The sequence below is a fragment of the Pseudophryne corroboree genome, chromosome 3, assembly GCF_028390025.1.
Source record: "Pseudophryne corroboree isolate aPseCor3 chromosome 3, aPseCor3.hap2, whole genome shotgun sequence".
NCBI classification, from domain to species: domain Eukaryota; kingdom Metazoa; phylum Chordata; class Amphibia; order Anura; family Myobatrachidae; genus Pseudophryne; species Pseudophryne corroboree.
The window spans coordinates 266,486,967-266,508,677 of NC_086446.1; the positions used below are offsets into that span (position 1 = coordinate 266,486,967).

Consider the following 21,711-nt stretch of genomic DNA (forward strand, 5'->3'; position numbering starts at 1 on the left):
AGGTGTAGATTGAGAAAAGCAGAGGACCTAAGACCGAGCCTTGTGGTACTCCAACTGAAAGAGGTAGCGAAGAGGAGGTGGATTCAGAGAAGCGAACACTGAAGGAGCAATTAGATAGGTAGGATAGGAACCAAGAGAGTACTGTTTCTTTAAGACTTAGGGATTGTAGTGTTTGTATGAGAAGAAAATGGTCAACAGTGTCAAAAGCGACAGAGAGATCTAGAAGAATAAGAAGTGAGTAATGGCCGTTGGACTTTGCAGTGACTAGATCATTCACTACTTTAGTCAGTGCTGTCTCTGTGGAGTGCTGGGAATGAAAGCCTAATTCATACCTAGTTCATATCATACCAAGTTCATCCAATAGGTCTCCAAACCTGCCCAGCGGGCTGCCGGAGCTGAGATAACACATGGGATCAGAGACCTATCCCCGATTCCATGTGTTTTCCTGCTATCATGGGTCTGATTTCGGGCAGTCGAAATGGACCCTAACTGAATACTGCGATAATGAACATCAGTGAAAACTCGCGATATCTGCCCATTTCGATCCGCCTGAAATGGATCACACATAATTGGATATACCCCTTACAGTTCAAAGTTATTAGGCTTTGATATGATTTATTTTACATATTTGAATGAAACCATTTTTTTACTGCTTATTATTCCTGTAACATATGAATATATTTACCTAGACTAAACATATTAATACATAGAAAGTACACTTTTTAAAGAAGTCACAGCGCCTTGCCTATAGTCACAGCATGCTAAAGAAATCCAGAGTGTTTAAAAAAAAAAAAAAAAACATTTGGTGGCAACTCACTACCTTCTAGGGCAAGCAGTGATAAGTCGCAGGGAGGGGCAGGAGGCATTTTGGCACTCAGTGTGGCTGAACAAATGGTAAGGGCGAGTGTAGTGTATCAGAGTCACTGAACAGAGGGACTAATTCAGATCTGATCTCAGCAGCAAATTTGTTAGCTAATGGGCAAAACTATGGTCCTCATTCCAAGTTGTTCGCTCGCTAACTGCTTTTAGCAGCATTGCACACGCTAGGCCGCCGCCCTCTGGGAGTGTATCTTAGCTTAGCAGAATAGCGAACGAAAGATTAGTAGAATTGCGAATAAATAATTCTTAGCAGTTTCTGAGTAGCTCGAGACGTAGGGTGTGTACACACGGTAAGATTTTTTCTTCCGATTCTGACTATATAGTCAGAATCGGAAGAAAAGTTAGTGCAGATCGCAAGGTGACAGTCACCTTGCGATCCCGATTCGATGCCGATGCGCGGTCCCGTGCAGTCGGCATCGAAAGAAAAGATAGACTGTGCAGGCAAGTCAATTTTGACTATCTCTATAGAAGAGATAGTCAAAATTGACACTTAGCCCAAATCGCACATAGCCAGTATCGCAAGCACACTCATTATGTGCTTGCGATACTGACTATGTGCCGATCCGGTCCCTGTCGCATAGTGAGAATCGGGCATAGCCCGAATCTCACCATGTGTACACACCCTTACTCCTACACTGCGATCAGCTCAGCCCGTTTCGTTCTTGGTTTGACGTCACAAACACGCCCAGCGTTCGGCCAGCCACTCCCCCGTTTCTCCAGACACTCCCGCGTTTTATCCTGGCACGCCTGCGTTTTTCCGCACACTCCCAGAAAACGGTCAGTTTCCGCCCAGAAACACCCACTTCCTGTCAATCACACTCCGATCACTTCAACAATGAAAATTCTTCGTTCGGACGTGAGTAAATCTACTAAGTTTTGTGCTAAAATACTTAACGCATGCGCGCTGCATACCATGCGCATACGCATTTTTGCCTTAATCGCTCCGTTGCAAAAATCAGCAATGAGCAAACAACTCGGAATGACCCCCTATGTGCACTGCAGTGGGGCAGATATAACATGTGCAGAGAGAGTTAGATTTGGGTGGGTTATATTATTTCTGTGCAGGGTAAATACTGGCTGCTTTATTTTTACACTGCAATTTAGATTTCAGTTTGAACACACCCCGCATATGTCATATCTGCCCCCCCCCCTGCAGTGCACATGGTTTTGCCCATTAGCTAACAAATTTGCTGTTTCGATCAGGTCTGAATTAGGTCCAGACTTGGGGGTCTAGGCACTAAGGAGATTTCGGAGGAGAACTGATAGGCTTCAATTAAATATATGCACAATCAACAAAGAAAGTACCTCTTAGCATTTCTAACCAGTCAGTCAGTCAGTGAGTAGTGGTGCATTAGTGCTGGCATTTGTCATCATCATCATTATCATCTGGAGTTTGTGCCTGCCTCAACCTCCCACAATTAAAACCCCTGTCTCAGCCACTGAACTGTATCTATTTGAAAGTGTGCAAGCATGCTATTACTGTACTTGGACTACGCTAGAAAGCCCTTGACCTGCCTATCAGGGCACAAGCAGATGTGACTGGCTGAATCACGCAGATCACCAGGAGAGGATTCGGATGGAAAACCAGCCCTAATGGGGGTGTGGTCAGATTAGGGGGTGGGGTCTGTTTAGGGGGGGGTGGGAACCCTCCTTACAGGGGCTGATTGTATGCAAATGCGGCTTTCCTTGAGTCTTTGCGGCAGTTGTATCTGAGACCAGGCGGATTGGGAACTACAAGTGGCCCTGTACTATTTTGTTGAAGTGGCCCGACATGGGCACCACAAGAGATATAACATACTGTGTAGCCATGGCAGCATCACTGGCTGGCAGAGTTGTTGTACTGCAGAGATGGAATAACAGAATGAATGGGGACAATGCAGTGTGCTGAGTGCGGTGGGCTGCCTGTCATGTGTAGGCTGGAGCCAGGGGCGTATCTATTTATTGGCTAGCATGGCACTCACCAGGGGCGCCAGCCGAGGAGGGGCGCTGTCCAGCTGTGCCACCCACAGCTAGTATGTAGATTAGAGGCAGCAGCTATCCCCCCCCCCCACCCCTGTATAGCTCCTCACCAGCAGGGATGCCCAGTAATGATCACAGCATGCAGCAGCGGCAGCCACTGTAATTGGCGCCAGCGTCCGGCACCGCACCACACTACAATCAAGAAACTCTACATAAACTACACCTCCCAGCAGCCCTTGCTGCAGTGATCTCTCAGCTACAAGGGCTGCTGGGAGCTGTAGTTTATGTAGAGTTTCTTGATTGTAGTGGGCTGCTGTGCCGGACCCCGATGCCACTTACAGTGGCTGCGGCTGCTGCATGCTGTGATCATTACTGGGCATCCCTGCTGGTGAGTAACTACATGGGGGTGTATCTGGCACTGTGGGGGCATATGTGTATCTGGCACTGTTGGGGCAGTGTGTCTGTCTGGCACTGTGGGGGCATATATGTGTCTGGCACTGTGAGGGCATATGTGTGTCTGGCACTATACTGGGAAGCATTATGTGTATCTGGCACTGCACTACTGGGGTCATTATGTGTAACTGGCACTATACTAGGGGACATTATGTATATCTGATACTATACTGGGAACATTATCTGCATCTGGCACTATACTGAGGACATTTTGTAGATCTGGCACTATACTAGGAACATTATGTGTGTCTGACACTATACTGGGACATTAAGTGTATGTGACACTATACTGGGACAGTAAGTGTATCTTACACTATACTGGGGACATTACATACATCTGGCACTATGCTGGTGAATTTGCGTGCATCTGGCACTATACTGGGGACATTATGTGTGTCTGGCACTATACTATGGACATTATGTGTGTCTGGCGCTATACTGGGGACATTATGTGCATCTGGCACTATACTGGGGACATTATGTGCGTCTAACACTATACTGGGGTCATTATGTGTATCTGGCACTATACTGGGAACATTATGTGTGTCTGGCACTATACCTGATCGTTAGGTGTATCTGACACTATACTGGGGACATTGTGTGTGTCTGGCACTATACTGAGGACATTATGTGCATCTGGCACTATACTGGAAAGTTATGTGTATCTGACACTATACTGAGGATATTATGTGTAAGGAGCACTGCTGTGGGCATTGTGTGTAAGGCTGCTAATTGTGTGTGTGCGTGTGTAGGTGTGTGTGATTATACATTTATAGCTTGCTATCATAATATAAAATTGCGAGGCCATGCCACTTTCCCAGGAACGCGCTCGTCTTTCCATATATATGGATACTACTGTGTGGCATAATGTGTATAAGGGGCACTACTGTGAAGCATAACGTGAATAACGAACATTACTGTGCTGTGTAATGTGAGTAAGGAGCATTACTGTGTGGTGTAATTTGAATTAGGGTACTATTGAGTGGTGGTAACGCCCCTTTTTTGGCACACGCACCTTTCTTATTTCAAATATGGGGGGGTCCCAGTCCTTCACTTTGCCATGGGCGCTAGGATACCTAGATACACCCCTGGAGCCACATGACAAAACACAAAACAGGCCCCACAGACATAATCGGCCTACCAGGATTCTTCATGGTGAGCCCTATTGCTAATCCACCACTGTAAATCACTATAGGCGCTTTTCTGGGAATGCACATAGTGATACGTAGATTGAATAGTACTGACTCTGCATCAGCCCTTTCATCTGCATTCACTTAAAATAGCTGGATATAAAACAGCTGCAGATTAGTTAAGAATGAGATAAAAATGCTTTTTTTTTTAACACATGGCACGTAGACAGAACTACTTTCTTATGGTATAATGAAATTAAAGTACTTTTTCCACATTTAAAGGATTTTTTAGAGTTACTTTTTATATATATTTTATAATCATATAATAGACTGCATAAACATTTTGTAACATATTTAAACTGTTTTTATAGGTACTTTATTTCCTTCTAGATATTTTACCATTACAACCAGACTGAGTGCACTTGAGGTTCATATTCTTACATATAAGGCTATATATTTCATAGCGTAACAGGTCTCTGGAGCACCCTGTGCCCGACCCCACCTCCTAAGCACATGGTGTAATGATGTCGCACAGAGGGGGTGATGCCGCTAATGCAGGGAAGTGCAGCACTGCCAGAAGCATCTGGAGGATGCTCTGAATGACTGCACAGACTGCAGGGTACCTGCCTGGAACAATCCAAGGATGCTTCGGGCAGCACTGCTGCAGAGAAACTGGCTGGTAACGGCCCCCTTCTAGCCACAAGCAAGGCCATGTGGCAGCGATGTTTTGTTCTATGGCACCACTTGCACACCCCTAGTTGCAGCCCTGTTTGCTAAACAATAGATGGGGATATGGGCTGCAATCGCTAGTAAAGCTGTCATCTCTCCTGCCTTCGTAAGTTTAATGTAATAAAAAAATAACTAAATGAAAGTAAAATTAAAGAAATACCCATAGGGTTCCACGTCCAACAGCAAAACTAACCTTGCACATATGCTACAAATGCTGACATCCACTCATCCTGCAGTAACTAACTTTGTATGTGCCTGCAATTTTTTTATTAAATGCATTTTACAGTTAGGGTTTTATCAATAATACTCTGTGTAACATCACAAAATGGTATTTACGGGCACTTTTGGACTTTTGCAAGTAAACTGTATAGGTTTAATGTGCAGGCAAGTCATTTCATGCAAGTTATATTAACAGATGAGCGGGTCCGGTTCTCCGGGAACCGGACCCACACTAATTTCACGATCCAAGCCAAGATCCGAGTCTGGCTCGGGGATCCTGCCTGACTCAGTTCCTAAAACGAGGCAAAATGTAATTCTCCCACTGTCGAAATTTCACTGGTTTTGGATTCTGTAAAGGTCCCCAGTGATCGCGTCATATTCACTTCAGCTGTGGAGCTTGAACGGATGTGTCTGTGCAGTATCTGTCCTGAGGTGCCGGGCTGTCAGAACGGGGTTCTGTGTCCTCCAGGGGTGCTCTGTCAATCTAGGGGTGCTCTGTCCCAGTTTTTTAAAGAAAATATAAGATATATAGCTAATTAAAAAAATTATATATATTTATATACTATCTATCTATCTATATACAGTATATCTATATATCTATCTATCTATATATATATATATAGATAGATAGATAGATAGATAGATAGATAGATAGTGTGTTATACCCCAGTGTACTATACTACTATTTTACAAAAAATTGTAAAAAAAATTTAAATCCACAAATAGGATTGAAAAAAAACCAACATATATATATATATATATATATATATATATATATATATATAGTCCAATAGATGAACCCGCACTCAAATGCTTACAATGATATTTAAAAGGTGGGTGCCATCAGTGGAGAAATGTAGAAAGAGGACAAGCAGACTGCGGCACTCCAAATGTATAAAGGTTGTATTTAAATTACAGGGTTATGCCAGCACTGCATTAGGCAACGTTTCGGTACCCACAGGTACCGTTTTCAAGCCCCATGCTGACAACCTTCAGTACAACAAGGTTTATGCTATTTGTTGTACTGAAGGTTGTCAGCATGGGGCTTGAAAACGGTACCTGTGGGTACCGAAACGTTGCCTAATGCAGTGCTGGCATAACCCTGTAATTTAAATACAACCTTTATACATTTGGAGTGCCGCAGTCTGCTTGTCCTCTTTCTATATATATATATATATATATATATATATATATATTTTATTTTTTTTATTTTTTTTGTGCTATACCCCAGTGTAGTATACTATTATTTTTAGTTGACAATGCCAGTCAGGCTGCATTGTATCATACACGTATTGTGTGACACTGTAGGTGGTCCATCCCTAGGGGTGCTGCGTTGTCCATCCAGGGACTGGCTCTGTCAAACTAGTACAGTGTAAAAAAAGTAAAAATAAAGCCACAAATAGAATTGGAAAACTATATATATATATATATATATATATATATATATAGTCAAAAAAATAAAGGGAACACTTAAACAACACAATGTAACTCCAAGTCAATCACACTTCTGTGAAATCAAACTGTCCACTTAGGAAGCAACACTGATTGACAATCAATTTCACATGCTGTTGTGCAAATGGAATAGACAACAAGTGGGAATTATAGGCAATTAGCAAGACACCCCCAATAAAGGAGTTGTTCTGCAGGTGGTGACCACAGACCACTTCTCAGCTCCTATGCTTTCTGGCTGATGTTTTGGTCACTTTTGAAAGCTGGCGGTGCTTTCACTCTAGTGGTAGCATGAGACGGAGTCTACAACCCACACAAATGGCTCAGGTAGTTAGGCTCATCCAGGATGGCACATCAATGCGAGCTGTGGCAAGAAGGTTTGCTGTGTCTGTCAGCGTCGAGTGTCCAGAGCATGGAGGCGCTACCAGGAGACAAGCCAGTACATCAGGAGATGTGGAGGAGGCCGTAGGAGGGCAACAACCCAGCAGCAGGACCGCTACCTTCACCTTTGTGCAAGGAGGAACAGGAGGAGCACTGCCAGAGCCCTGCAAAATGACCTCCAGCAAGCCACAAATGTGCATGTGTCTACTCAAACGATCAGAAACAGACTCCATGAGGGTGGTATGAGGGCCCGACGTCCACAGGTGGGGGTTGTGATTATAGCCCAACACCGTGCAGGACGTTTGGCATTTGCCAGAGAACACCAAGATTGGCAAATTCGCCACTGGCGCCCTGTGCTCTTCACAGATGAAAGCAGGTTCTCACTGAGCACATGTGACAGACGTGACAGAGTCTGGAGATGCCAAGGAGAACGTTCTGCTGCCTGCAACATCCTCCAGCATGACCGGTTTGGCAGTGGGTCAGTAATGGTGTGGGGTGGCATTTCTTTGGGGGGCCGCACAGCCCTCCATGTGCTCGCCAGAGGTAGCCTGACTGCCATTAGGTACCGAGTTGAGATCCTCAGACCCCTTGTGAGACCATATGCTGGTGCGGTTGGCCCTGGGTTCCTCCTAATGCAAGACAATGCTAGACCTCATGTGGCTGGAGTGTGTCAGCAGTTCCTGCAAGACGAAGGCATTGATGCTATGGACTGGCCCGCCCGTTCCCCAGACCTGAATCCAATTGAGCACATCTGGGACATCATGTCTCGCTCCATCCACCAACGCCACGTTGCACCACAGACTATCCAGGAGTTGGCGGATGCTTTAGTCCAGGTCTGGGAGGAGATCCCTCAGGAGACCATCCGCCACCTCATCAGGAGCATGCCCAGGCATTGTAGGGAGGTCATACAGGCACGTGGAGGCCACACACACTACTGAGCCTCATTTTGACTTGTTTTAAGGACATTACATCAAAGTTGGATCAGCCTGTAGTGTGTTTTTCCACTTTAATTTTGAGTGTGACTCCAAATCCAGACCTCCATGGGTTAATAAATTTGATTTCCATTGATATTTTTTGTGTGATTTTGTTGTCAGCACATTCAACTATGTAAAGAACAAAGTATTTAATAAGAATATTTCATTTATTCAGATCTAGGATGTGTTATTTTAGTATTTCCCTTATTTTTTTGAGCAGTATATATATATATATATTATTTTCTTTTTGTAATATACCCCAGTGTACTATACTACTATATTTCTGTTACACTGCCAGTCAGTCCACAGTGAATCAAACACGTATTGTGTGAGGCTGTAGGTGGCAGTGAACTGCACTGTAATATATATTCTGACTCGTACACATATTGTGTGACACTGTAGGTGAAAGTAAATCGCAGTGTTAGATTATTATTTCTGACTCATACACAAATTGTGTGAGACTGTAGGTGGAAGAAAACTGCAGTGTAATAAATATTATGACTCATACACGTATTGTGTGACACGGTAGGTTAAAGTAAACCGCACTGTTAGATTATTATTTCTGACTCATACATGTATTGTGACACTGTCGGTGGCACATTTTTTGTACAAATTGTGGTGTGTGCTGTACTCCATTTCATTCATCTTTGTTGATAGATATAGAGGACGAAGTATTGAGAGGAGAGCAGGTACCACATACTTAATCATTAATAATAATAATTTTATTTATATAGCGCTCTTTCTCCAATAGGACTCAAGGCGCTTAACAGATATATAGCATAATATAGTACAGAACAGCTTTTCATAAAATACAGAAGCATGAAGATACTAAAGGGACATTATGGAAATGCTTGAGTAAACAGGAAAGTCTTGAGTCTACTGTTGAAGGATTCTATAGTTGGGGCCTCTCACACTGTGTGGGAAGTGAGTTCCATAGAGTCGGAGCCGCATGACTAAAAGCTCGACCCCCAGATGAATTACAGGAGATTCTTGGTACTTCTAAAAGGTCTTCATCTACAGATCGCAGTAATCAAGTGGGGCAGTATGGAATCAGAAGCTGCTTCAGGTACCTTGGGCCCTGGTCACGTAGTGCTTTGACACTCAGTAAGCCAATCTTGAAGATGATTCGCCATCTTACAGGCAGCCAGTGAAGGGAGTAGAGGATGTGTGTTATGTGGCTAGAATGGGACTGGTTGGTTAACAGCCTGGCAGCTGTGTTTTGTACCAGCTGTAAGTGGTGCAATTCTTTTGCTAGGAGACCAAGGTAGAGGGCTTTACAGTAGTCTAATCGAGATGATACAAATGCATGTATGACTTTTGGCAGATCATCTGAGGAAATTAAGTGCTTGATTCTGGCTATGTTCCTCAGGTGAAAGAATGAGGATTTGATTGTGGCTGATATCTGATGTTTAAGTGTCAAGCCACCATCCATGACAATGCCAAGATTCCGCACACGATCAGTGGTTTATAATTCTGAATCCCCGAGTGTAAGTCCAGTTGGTTGGCTATGCTGCAGTCTTGTGATTTGATGTTGCGGTCCTATCATGAGGACCTCTGTTTTATCCGGGTTCAGTCACAGCCAAGTGGCGCTCATCCACTCCTGGAGCTCAGCTAGACAGCCATTTAGGGTTGCTATTAGGTTATCAGTGCCCTGAGCAAAGGACAAGTATAGTTGTGTATCATCTGCATAGCAGTGGTAGACCATATCATGGCGCTTGATTATTTCACCCAGTGGGAGCATGTATACTGCAAAAAGCATGGGGGATAGTATAGAACCTTGTAGGACATCACATGGCAATGGCACTGATGGTGATAAGTATACTCCAGACGATACTCTCTGTGACCTGCCTGTGAGAAATTATTTGAACTAGCTTAGGACTGTGCCATCCAGTCCACAAAAATGTATTAGTTGCTCAATCAGAAGCCCATGGTCCACGGTATGAAATGCTGCAGAGAGATCCAGAAGGATTGATATTGAACAGTCACTTCTGTCTCTTGCCATCAGAAGATCATTTAACACACACACCAGGGATGTTTCAGTGCTATGTCTTCTCCTGAATCCTGATTGTAATGGATTATAAATATCATGGGTTGTCAGGTGGGTTTACAGTTGATTTGCAACCACTTTCTCAATAACCTTTCCTAGAAAAGGAAGGTTTGATACCTGTCTGTAGTTGGTCATGCAGTGGGGATGTAAATTAGTTTTATTTAAGTAGAGGTCTAACAATTGCTTCCTTTAGGGGTCCAGGAAAAATGCCTGTCTGCAAAGAGCATTGAACAATTTTTCTAAAGACAGGACCAATTATATCCATACAACCTATGAGAAGCTTGGGTAAGGTCCAGATCACAGGTGGTGGGACGCAAAATCCAAGCAATTTCAGCAGTGTCCTTTACATCCACTGGATCAAAGTTGGTCCATGAAGGCAGGTGGCTTATATTGGCAGGCTTTGTAGTTTGGCACTCCTTTGATGGCACTGTGGAGATTCCAGCCCGGATGGTGGATATTTTATCTGCAAAGAAGTTTGCAAACTCGTTGCATCTTGCCTGGGAGAGGGTTTCATCAGTCTGCAGGCATGCTGGCTTACAAAGCATCTCCACTGTGCGTAAAAGTTGAGCTGGCCTATTGTTTGCTGCCGTGATCTCATTTGACAGAAACTGTGATTTCTTATGGGTGATTGTCGATTGATATTCTTCGTTATGCTTTATTAGTTTTATTTTGTGATCCACTAGGTTAGTCTTCCTCCATCATCTTTACAGTCTATGCCCCCTTTTCTTGAGCTTACTAACAATGTTGTCAAACCAGGGTGCTCGACGTTGTGGTTTACGAAGTCTTATACGCACAGGGGCGATAATATCAATTGCAGCCATAACATCCCTATTATAATAATGGACTAGAGAACAGGGATCTTCACAGGCACCCAGTATAGCAGAAAGATCCAGATTTACTGCAAGAGCCTGGGGAGTCAAACACCCTCTTGGACGATACCTGGTCAACTCCACGGGCACAGATCTTATTTGAGGGGTTGCAACTGAGAACCAAAGGGAGTGGTGGTCTGACCAAGAGACTGGGTTTATTTTTAGGTGAGTGACTTCTAATACAATCTGAAAGACAAGATTGAGAGTGTGACCACTTTTATGTGTGGCAGAAGGAATGACCTGTGTGAAGCCCAGTCCATTCATTGTGCACAGGAGGTCTTGACCAAGGCATGAGAGCTCATCATCCACCCATGCATTGAAATCCCCGAGGATGAGCCATCTTTGATGTTCCAGTACCAGGCCAGCAACAGTGTCTGCAATTTCTTGTAGAAATATCTTTCCATCTCTAGGGGGCCGATAAATGAGAAGTACTCTGAAACCTAATCCTGTCGAACTCCGGGCAGCAATGCACTCGAATGAGCAAGTAATTTCAATAGGGTTCAATACTTGTGCTGCAGCTGCTGCCACCAGTCATGACGCTACAAATCCGTCAATGTCATCTACTAAGGCCAATGCCTACGGGCATAGAAGACTTAAGTCAGGGTATGTAAAATAAAAGAATCAATGTAATTTTACAGTGGTAAAGAAAAAACATCAAAAATAAAGTTAGCTACAGAGAAACATAAAATTGCCAATATGCCATTCACCACATGAAGTGACAAGGAAAGGCTAAGGTCTTTATGAGTGGTGGTTCTGTCTGTTATGATGATGTAATCCCTTCTCACTGTAGACATGTCAAAAAAATTAAACTCGTTAAGGCACAGGAATCAACTCTGTGCTCAGAAACATCACAAATCCCTGAGGAGAGTGTAAGTATGTCTGTAGGAGGATCCTTCAACTGTTTGTGCGCCCTCTGAAAATGTCGGAATGAACAGCACAAGTCAACATGCTGATATAGAAATTGAGGATGCTTCTGTGGAAGTGCACCAGAGTGAGGTGTATATTTGTGTAGCTGGCACTAATAAGGATGTTGATGAGGATGTTTGTGTAAATCAGGCACCAGTGGAAACAGTTGTTGCCCATTGTCATGCCTGTGCAAAAGACAAAAAAATACACCTTATCTGTGTGGAATTATTACTACCTAAATTCAGACAACAAGTGTCAAGCTATCTGTAACCTTTGTAAAGCCATAGTAAGTAGAAGTAGAGACCTTAACCATATAGCAACCTCCTTCCTGTTCCACAGAAGGATCCTTGAGTGCTACGCCTTTTGCTGCTGCTGCTACTGTGAGTCAATCTTCATCTCAGGAGGGGACCAGGAAGACTACTTGTAGTACTTTAACAAAACAATAGACGGTTAAATAATCCTTTGGAAGAGGGAGCAAGTATGACAGCAGTCACCCAGTTGCACAGAGGATTACTGACACCATAATAGCTAAGCTGGTATTAGATGTGTGTCCAGTATCTGCCATTAATGCAGTGGGTTTTAAATAGTTGCTTGAGGTCCTATGTCCCCACTACCAAATCCCATCTAGATTCCACTTCACTAGAGAAGCATTTCCTAGTATGTACAAGCACATTAAGAAAAACAATTAGTGTCCTCTGAAATGCCATTGTACCCACTGTCCATTTAACCACAGATATGTGGACAAGCGGAACAGGGCAAACTAAAGATTACATGACTATGGCAGCCCATTGGGTAGGTGTATTGACTTCAGCAGCACCAACAGCAGTGCATCTAACAAATACCAGCTCATTCAGAGGCAGGCTACTAGGGGGGTAATTCTGAGTTGATCGCAGCAGGAATATTTTTAGCAGTTGGGCAAAACCATGTGCACTGCAGGGGAGGCAGATATAACATTTGCAGAGAGAGTTAGATTTGGGTGTGGTGAGTTCAATCTGCAATCTAAATTGCAGTGTAAAAATAAAGCAGCCAGTATTTATCCTGCACAGAAACAAAATAACCCACCCAAATCTAACTCTCTCTGCAAATGTTATATCTGCCCCCCCCTGCAGTGCACATGGTTTTGCCCAACTGCTAAAAAATTTCCTGCTGCGATCAACTTGGAATTACCCCCTATGTGTATCACCAGTTTCACTAAGAGGCATACCGCTAAAAACCTCTTATTTATTAACAGTTTCTTATATAGCGCAGCAAATGCCGTTGCTCTTTACAATGCGTATCATCTGCATACACATGATACTGAAATCCAAAAGAGCTGATTAGTTTGCCAAGAGATGAGTTATAGATTGAGAAAAGCAGAGGACCTAAGACCGAGCCTTGTGGCACTCCAACTGAAAGAGGTAGTGAAGAGGAGGTGGCTTCAGAGAAGCAAACACTGAAGGAGCGATTAGATAGGTAGGATAGGAACAAAGAGATGGCTGTGTCTTGAAGACCTAGGGATTGTAGTGTTTGTATAAGAAGAGAATGGTCAACAGTGTCAAAAGCAGCAGAGACATCTAGAAGAATAAGAAGTGAGTAATGACCTTTGGACTTTGCAGTAACTAGATCATTCACTACTTTAGTCAGTGCTGTCTCTGTGGAGAATTGGGAATGAAATCCTGACTGAAGTGGGTCCAATAAATTATGTGAATTAAGAAAGTGTGTGAGGCGAGTGTAGGCAAGTATCTCAAGTAGCTTGGAGAGGCATGGTAGCTGAGATATGGGATGGTAGTTTGAGAGAGAGTTAGGGTCAGAAGTTTGTTTTTTCAGGATGGGAGTAATCACTGCATGCTTGAATAGTGAAGGGAAGATACCAGTAGAGAGAGAGAGAGATTACAGATGTTAGTTAAAGTTGAGATGAGCACAGGAGACAGAGATTTACTTGCTTGTGAGGTTATAGACTCAAGAGGAGAGGTAGAGAAGAATGTTGACACTTCATCTTCATTTGTGGGATCAAATGAAGAGAGAGTACCAGAGGGTTCAGGTAGCGAATTGAACAGGTCACTGGCTGAGGAAGAGCATACCATTTCATCTCGGATCTTATCAATCTTGTCCTCTGCGCCTTGATAGTGGCTGGTTGATTGGGTGAGGGAGGGTTCAGAAGTGATTTAAATGTATTAAAAAATCGTTTAGGGTTAGAGGCTTGAGCAGATATGAGTGTTTGGAAATATGTTTGTTTGGCAGTGTCCAGGGCGTTACGATAAGAGTGGTAGAAAGTCTTATATCTGATGAAGTCACTTGGAATATGCCACTGATGCTCAACTTTCCGTGAAAGCTTTTGTAAGTGTTTCGTTAATTTAGAGTGCCACGGTTGACATCTAGGCCTACGTGGAGTGTTATGGGTAGCTGGAGCCACTTGGTAAAAGGGCTATTTCTAGAGTCTCCTTCAGATGTGATACAGCAGTCTCAGCAGAAGTAAATGCAGAAATAGGTGGGAGCAGTTGTTGCAGAGATGTGGATAGAAAAACTCAGGGAAATCATTGCAAAATGGTTTACCCCGCTTGGAGGGGATTTGTGATTTTGGACAATGCACACAAAATTGTGAAAGCATTACAGCTGGGGGAATTCGAACACATACCCTGTTTTGCTCAAACAATTAATTTAGTGGTGCAATTTTTTTTTTAAATATGACAGGGGCAAAGAGATTCTATCTGTGGCCCAAACATTTTGAGGACATTGTCAACATTCAGCAAGTGCATGTCAATGATTTCAACACCGGTAAGTACAGTTGAATTTACCCTGCCATCAGCTGAAGCAAGAGGTAGTTTTTTAGGTGAAATTCTACCCTTTATATTCTTCAGCGGATGGAGGAGCAGCAAAAGGCCATCCAAGGCTACACAATGACCTATGACACAGGGAAAGGAGGTAGAGTGTACCTTACTCAAGCACAGTGGAGAATACTTTCTGTGTTGGGCAAGGTTCTCACAGGTGAAGATAGTTCAGACGCTGCCAGCTTAAGTCAAGTGATTCCTCTTATTAGACTCTTAGAAAAGTATCTGGAGAAACTGAAGGAGGAGCTGAATGAAGCAATTCTGCTAAGCATGTTGTAGATCAAGCCCTTTACTCGCTTCGACAGAATGCGAGGGTCATCAATCTCTTGAAATCAGATTATTATATTTTGGGGACCATACTTGAGCCTAGGTTTAAGTTGTATGTTGTATCTTTCTTTCTGAAAGGCACAAATCTGAAGAGATGCAAAGAACTGTTAGTGAACAAATTGTCAGCTCAAGCAGCGCACGACATTGCAATATCTCCTCCTTCAGTTTTTCCAGCAACTGCTGCTGCCAGGAAAAAAATACATTTTCCTAAGAGACCTAGTGGTGGTGATGCAGATCAGTCATCAAAACCTTATGACATCTAGTCGGGCCTTAAAGAACTGACTACAATTAGTAACATGTCTACCGTGACTCCATCTGATACGGTCACCATTCAAAGAATGGTTGATGAATATTTTAGTGATAGCATCCAAATAGGCATGTCAGGCAGTCCATTTCATTACTGGCAGGGAAAAGAGGCAATTTGGAGGCCCTTGCACAAACTGGCTTTGTTTTACTCCAGTGTGTACTCAGATAGAGTTTTTAGCGCAGCCGAGAACCTTGTCAGTGATCGGCGTAGGAGGCTACTTCCCAAAAATGTGGAAAAGATGATGTTCATCAAAATGAATTACCAATTCCACGAGGAAGACCTTTACTGGCAATTATGTCCAAAAAGTACAAAGGCACCTGTAATGGTGGATTCCAGCGGGTATAGGGCCTAATTCAGACCTGATCGCTCGCTAGGGTTTTTTGCACTGCTGTGAGCAGATAGTCGCCGCCCATAGGGGAGTGTATTTTAGCTGTGCAAGTGTGCTATCGCATGTGCAGCCGAGCAGTACACAAAAACTTTGTGCAGTTTCTGAGTTGCCCAGGACTTACTCAGCCGCTGCAATCACTTCATACTGTCCGAGGCCAGAATTGACGTCAGACACACGCCCAGCAAACGCTTGGACATGCCTGCGTTTTTCCAACCACTCCCTGAAAACGGTCAGTTGCCACCCACATACGCCTTCTCCCTGTCAATCTCCTTGCGATCGGCTGTGCAAATGGATTCTTCGTAAAACCCATCGCAGAGCAACAAACTGCTTTGTACCTGTGCGACGTGCCTGCGCATTTGTGGTGCATACGCATGCTCAGATCTGACCTGATTGCAGCACTGCAAAAAACGCTAGTGAGCAATCAGGTATGAATGACCCTCATAGTTTTAAAGGGGCTGTCATTTACAAAGCCTTGTAAATGACTGCTGCTTTAAAAAAAAGGCAGAGTTCGGCCGGCACCCCACACGTTGAGCGAATTCTGACTGCATTACATGCGGACCATAAGTGTGTAAATCTGGCTCTGGTACTAGCCAGTGCCTCCTGAGACATTTACCTCATTGCACGTCACTGCGTTAAAAAGCAATGAATTAATGTTAAAAACAGGCATTTAATTCCATTTTCCAGTTTGCTACAATTGTAACATGGGTGAGTAAGACAAAGCAGTGTAGGGTTGGCAGGTATATATTTGAGGCTGACTCTGAGGGGTAAATTTACTAAGGTGGGAGTTTTTTTAGAACTGGTGATGTTGCTCATAGCAATCAATCAGATTCTACTTACCATTTATCTAGCTGCATCAAGAAGATTATAGATATAATCTGATTGGTTGCTATGGGCAACACCACCAGTTCTAAAAAAAAAACTCCCACCTTAGTAAATGTATCCCTTAGTTGGGAACAAAGCAAACAAGCAAGTAACTTTGTAAAAAAAAAACATGTTGCAATGCAACAAGTGCTAATACACTTATTTGCATGCAGGGTGACACTGGCTGCTTTATCCTTACACAATTTAGATTTGAGTCTGGACATGTCTCTGCCAAATCTAAACCTCTCTCTGTCCAAGCTGCAGTGCAGAATGGTTTTGCCACAGTGCAAAGTTACCTGCTGTTTTTGCTTTGCTCACAGCTAAGAATCAGCCCATTTATCTCCAAATCATAGGTTTTCAAACTCGGGCTTCAGGACCCCAAACAGATCACGTTTTCCAGGTCAACTGGCAGCTGCACAGGTGTTCTCATTACTCAGTGGCGTAACTACTGCCCCCGCAGTCCTCGCGGTGGCTTGGGGGCGAGGGGCTGCGGGGGCGCCACTGATTTACAGCAGACTGACATGCGGACGAGCGTCCGCATGTCAGTCTGCTTTCTCCTTCCCTCCGCCACTTGTTGGAGGGACACGGAGGGCACAGCGTGTGCGTCTCCTGTGTCCCTCCTGCATCATCTCCGGCGGCCGCGGGTCTAATAGGGGGAAGTGCCGTCCGTGAGCTCTAATTGGCTCACGAACCGGCACTTCCCCCTATTAGACCCGCGGCCGCCGGAGATGATGCAGGAGGGACACAGGAGACGCTGTGCCCTCCGTGTCCCTCCAACAAGCGGCAGCAGCGGCGGCGGGCATTATCTGGCACTGGGGGGGAATATCTGGCACTGGGGGGGGGGGATCTGGCACTGGGGGCATATATGGCACTGGGGGGGGGGATATCTGGCACTGGGGGCATATATGGCACTGGGGGGGGATTATCTGGCACTGGGGTATATCTGGCACTGGGGGGGAATATCTGGCACAGGGGGGGGAATATCTGGCACTGGGGGCATATATGGCACTGGGGGGGAATATCTGGCACTGGGGGAATATCTGGCACTGGGGGGGGGGATATCTTGCACTGGGGGCATATATGGCACTGGGGGGGAATATCTGGCACTGGGGGGGGGAATATCTGGCACTGGGGCATATATGGCAGGGGGGGGGATATCTGGCACTGGGGGGGGGAATCTGGCACTGGGGGCATATATGGCACTGGGGGGGGGAATATCTGGCACTGGGGGAATATCTGGCACTGGGGGGGGGGATATCTGGCACTGGGGGCATATATGGCACTGGGGGGGGATTATCTGGCACTGGGGTATATTTGGCACTGGGGGGGAATATCTGGCACAGGGGGGGGGGATATCTGGCACTGGGGGGGAATATCTGGCACTGGGGGAATATCTGGCACTGGGGGCATATATGGCACTGGGGGGGAATATCTGGCACTGGGGGGGTGGAATATCTGGCACTGGGGCATATATGGCAGGGGGGGATATCTGGCACTGGGGGGGAATATCTGGCACTGGGGGGGGGATATCTGGCACTGGGGGCATATATGGCACTGGGGGGGAATATCTGGCACTGGGGGAATATCTGGCACGGGGGGGATATCTGGCACTGGGGGCATATATGGCACTGGGGGGGAATATCTGGCACTGGGGGAATATCTGGCACTGGGGGGGGGATATCTGGCACTGGGGGCATATATGGCACTGGGGGGGATATCTGGCACTGGGGGCATATCTGGCACTGGGGGGGAATATATGGCACTGGGGGCATATATGGCACGGGGGGGGGGGGATATCTGGCACTGGGGGAATATCTGGCACTAGGGGGGGAATATCTGGCACTGGGGGCATATGTGGCACTGGGGGGGAATATATGGCACTGGGGGCATGTCTGGCACTGGGGGCATATGTGGCACTGGGGGGGAATATCTGGCACTGGGGACATATGTGGCACTGGGAGCACAGCCCTAGCAACAAGGACTACCTCCTAGCAACGAGCATGACACCCAGTGCATGAAACACCTGACAACGAGCATGACACCCAGTGCATGAAACACCTGGCAACGAGCATGACACCCAGTGCATGAAACCCCTGGCAACGAGCATGACACCCTGAGCATGAAAACCCCTGGCACCGTGCATGGAACCAAGAGCATGAAACCCCTGGCAACGAGCATGACACCCAGTGCATGAAACCCCTGACAACGAGCAGGTAATTGAAAAGTAATTAGAAGCCTTACTGTAGGACTTAATGTGTAATGGGCATTACGGTGTGTGGCATAATGTATCACGGACATTTCGGTGTGTGTCATAATGTGTCACAGGCATTACGGTGTATGGTATACTATATCGCGGGCATTGTGATATGTGGTATAATGTCTCAGGGTCATTGCAGTGTGGCATAATACATAACGGGCATTGCGGTGTGTGGCATAGGGTATAACGGGCAGGGCATTGTGGTATGTGTCACAGGCATTACGGTGTATGGTATACTATATCACGGGCATTGTGGTATAATGTCTCAAGGTCATTGCAGTGTGTGGCATAATGTGTCACAGGCATTGTATGTGCTATAATGTATCGGGCATTGCAGTGTGTGGCATAATGTATCACGGACATTGCGGTGTGTGTCATAATGTGTCACAGGCATTGTATGTGCTATAATGTATCAGGGGCATTGCAGTGTGTAGCATAATGTATAACGGGCATTGCGATTCCTGTCATAATGTGTCACAGGCATTACAGTGTGTGGCATAATATGTCTGGGGCATTACGGTGTGTGCATATTGTGTCATGTGCATTATTGTGTGTGGCATAATGTCTAAGGGCCATTGCAGTATGTGGAATAATGTATACTGGGCATTACTATAAGGAGGAAAAATGACAAATAATGTAAGGGGCATGAATCAGGATTATTTTTCTTTCCTGTGGTGGCTAACGTCTGGGCGTGCAGGTTGCAAAACTGGGGTATAAGGTAGTCTTTTCCTGAAATGCCACGCCCCTTTATGAGAAACCACGCCCCTTTTTTAGCCCTTTCTGGCTCCCGATGATGGGGCATGGGGGGGGGGGGGGGGGCGCTGAAGAATTTTTGGCTTGGGGGAGAAAAATTTCTAGTTACGCCACTGTCATTACTCACTGACACATTTTAAAAGATCCACAAGTGGAGCTAAGTATTTTACTTGCAATTCTGTGAGGAGACCTGGAAAACATGCACTGTTGGGTTCTGAGGACTATGGGATAGATGTATTAACCTGGAGAAGGCATAAGGAAGTGATAAACCAGTGATATGTGCAAGGTAATAAAGGCACCAGCCAATCAGCTCCAATATGTAAATTAACAGTTAGGATCTGATTGGTTGCTGCCTTTATCACCTTGCACATATCACTGGTTTATCACTTCCTTATGCCTTCTCCAGGTTAATACATCTGCCCCTAAGTTTGAGAATGTATGCTCTAAATCAGGGCTGGCCAAACCGGTCCTCGAGATCTACCAACAGTTCATGTTTTCCAGGTCTCCTGGATATCTGTAGAATTGTCAGTTAGGAATGAATGCAGCACATCTTAATTAGTAATTACTACACCTGTGCACCAGCTAGGAGGAATGGAAAATGTGAACTGTTGGTAGATCTCGAGGACTGGTTTGACCAGCTCTGCTCTAAATGCAATGCAGCATGCCAGTAACACACAAGGCTTGCAAAGGGTTAATCTTCTGTTTCTTAATTAGAGAAATGTGGAGATTGCTCTCTCCTGTGCTCTATAAGATGAAGGAAATAAATAGATGAAGCCTGGTGAAAACCAAATAGTAATGAGTCTTGTACTGGTTGAGGCTTACATTGACAATCATATGGTGGTGAAAGAGCCTTACTGTGGAATATGAGTGACTGGGGCCCCTTTGGGCATCACAGTAAAGTGACGCTAAAACAAATTTTAGAGAGTTCTGGACAACCAGTCAGTGAAGAGCAGGCCTGGGCTCTATGCTATCAATGCAGCTGCAAACTGAAGCAAATTTTGCTGGGAGTTGGGTATTTACCCATTTTAAGGGGTATAGATAATATCTATCTTCACTGGGATGGAACTGTGTCTTTTGCACCCTCTACTGGTAAGTGCACACATACTGCCAGTGGGGATCAAATCCATAATTTTTACATCTCCATCTTGACATTGGAAATAAGCACAGTCCATGTATTCTTCCTGATTCCACTAGTTTCACTGGGGTAGTGGGATTGCCATTTTTATATTTGACTGTTTTTGGTATCTGAATATCAGTGCTGCCATTTAGAGAGCACAAATTATCACAAGAGTATTCTTATTTCCAAAATGTTGGAGCACTTTGGGTTACAGATGTATGTCAGCCACTAGAGGGCGCTTTTTCAAAGTTGCAAAGTTATTCCGTTTACTGTCCCTAGATTTATAGGCGTAAGTATTGTAAAGACACATAGTGATCTTTTTGGTTTGATTTTCAAGCAGATGACTATAGGGTAACTATGTTTGTTTGTCCCATATGTACAAGACTTTGATGGGATAAAATGCAATCTAAAAAAAAGTACATATTTGCAAATAGAGTGTGCATTGCTTACCAGACTTGCAGTTAAAAATGTAGGTTTATTCAGCAGAAGCTGGTTACATCCATGTATCATTACAAAGGTCTAAATGGGGACCAAAATGTTGCATGTAATCCCCATGCATATAGGATATACACTTGCTGATTTTTGTACTATATTATGTTAAAAAAAAAAAGTAAAAAATAGGGCTTCATAATGATTTTGGAAACCTATGGCAACTTTAAAAATATAAATGGGAAAAAAAAAATATTATTATTATCTGTTTTTGGAATAAAACCGAAACGTAGAAACTATGGATTAGTTTGAGACATTTATGCCTTAAGGGCCCTACACAATTAAAGATCCGCCGCCGAGCTGCCCGACGGCGGATACGGCCGTCAGGCGACCCGGCGGTGGGGGGGTCAGTGACGGGTGGAGTGAAGTTTCTTCACTCCCCCCGTCACCCGGCTCCATAGAAGTGCAGG

The 21,711-nt window shown here is 44.6% G+C and overlaps 1 protein-coding gene across 2 annotated transcripts in view; it reads left to right on the forward strand.

The window, feature by feature from the left end:
• The first annotated feature begins 20,471 nt into the window (after positions 1-20,471).
• LOC135055239 (protein spire homolog 1-like) overlaps positions 20,472-21,711 on the forward strand; it is a 123,622-nt gene continuing 122,382 nt past the window's right edge. For both annotated transcript variants that reach the window (XM_063959047.1, XM_063959048.1), the window contains exon 1: positions 20,472-20,784. In XM_063959047.1, the coding sequence (XP_063815117.1) occupies positions 20,559-20,784 (226 nt within the window). In that variant the 5' untranslated portion in view covers positions 20,472-20,558. The remainder of the gene's footprint in view (positions 20,785-21,711) is intronic.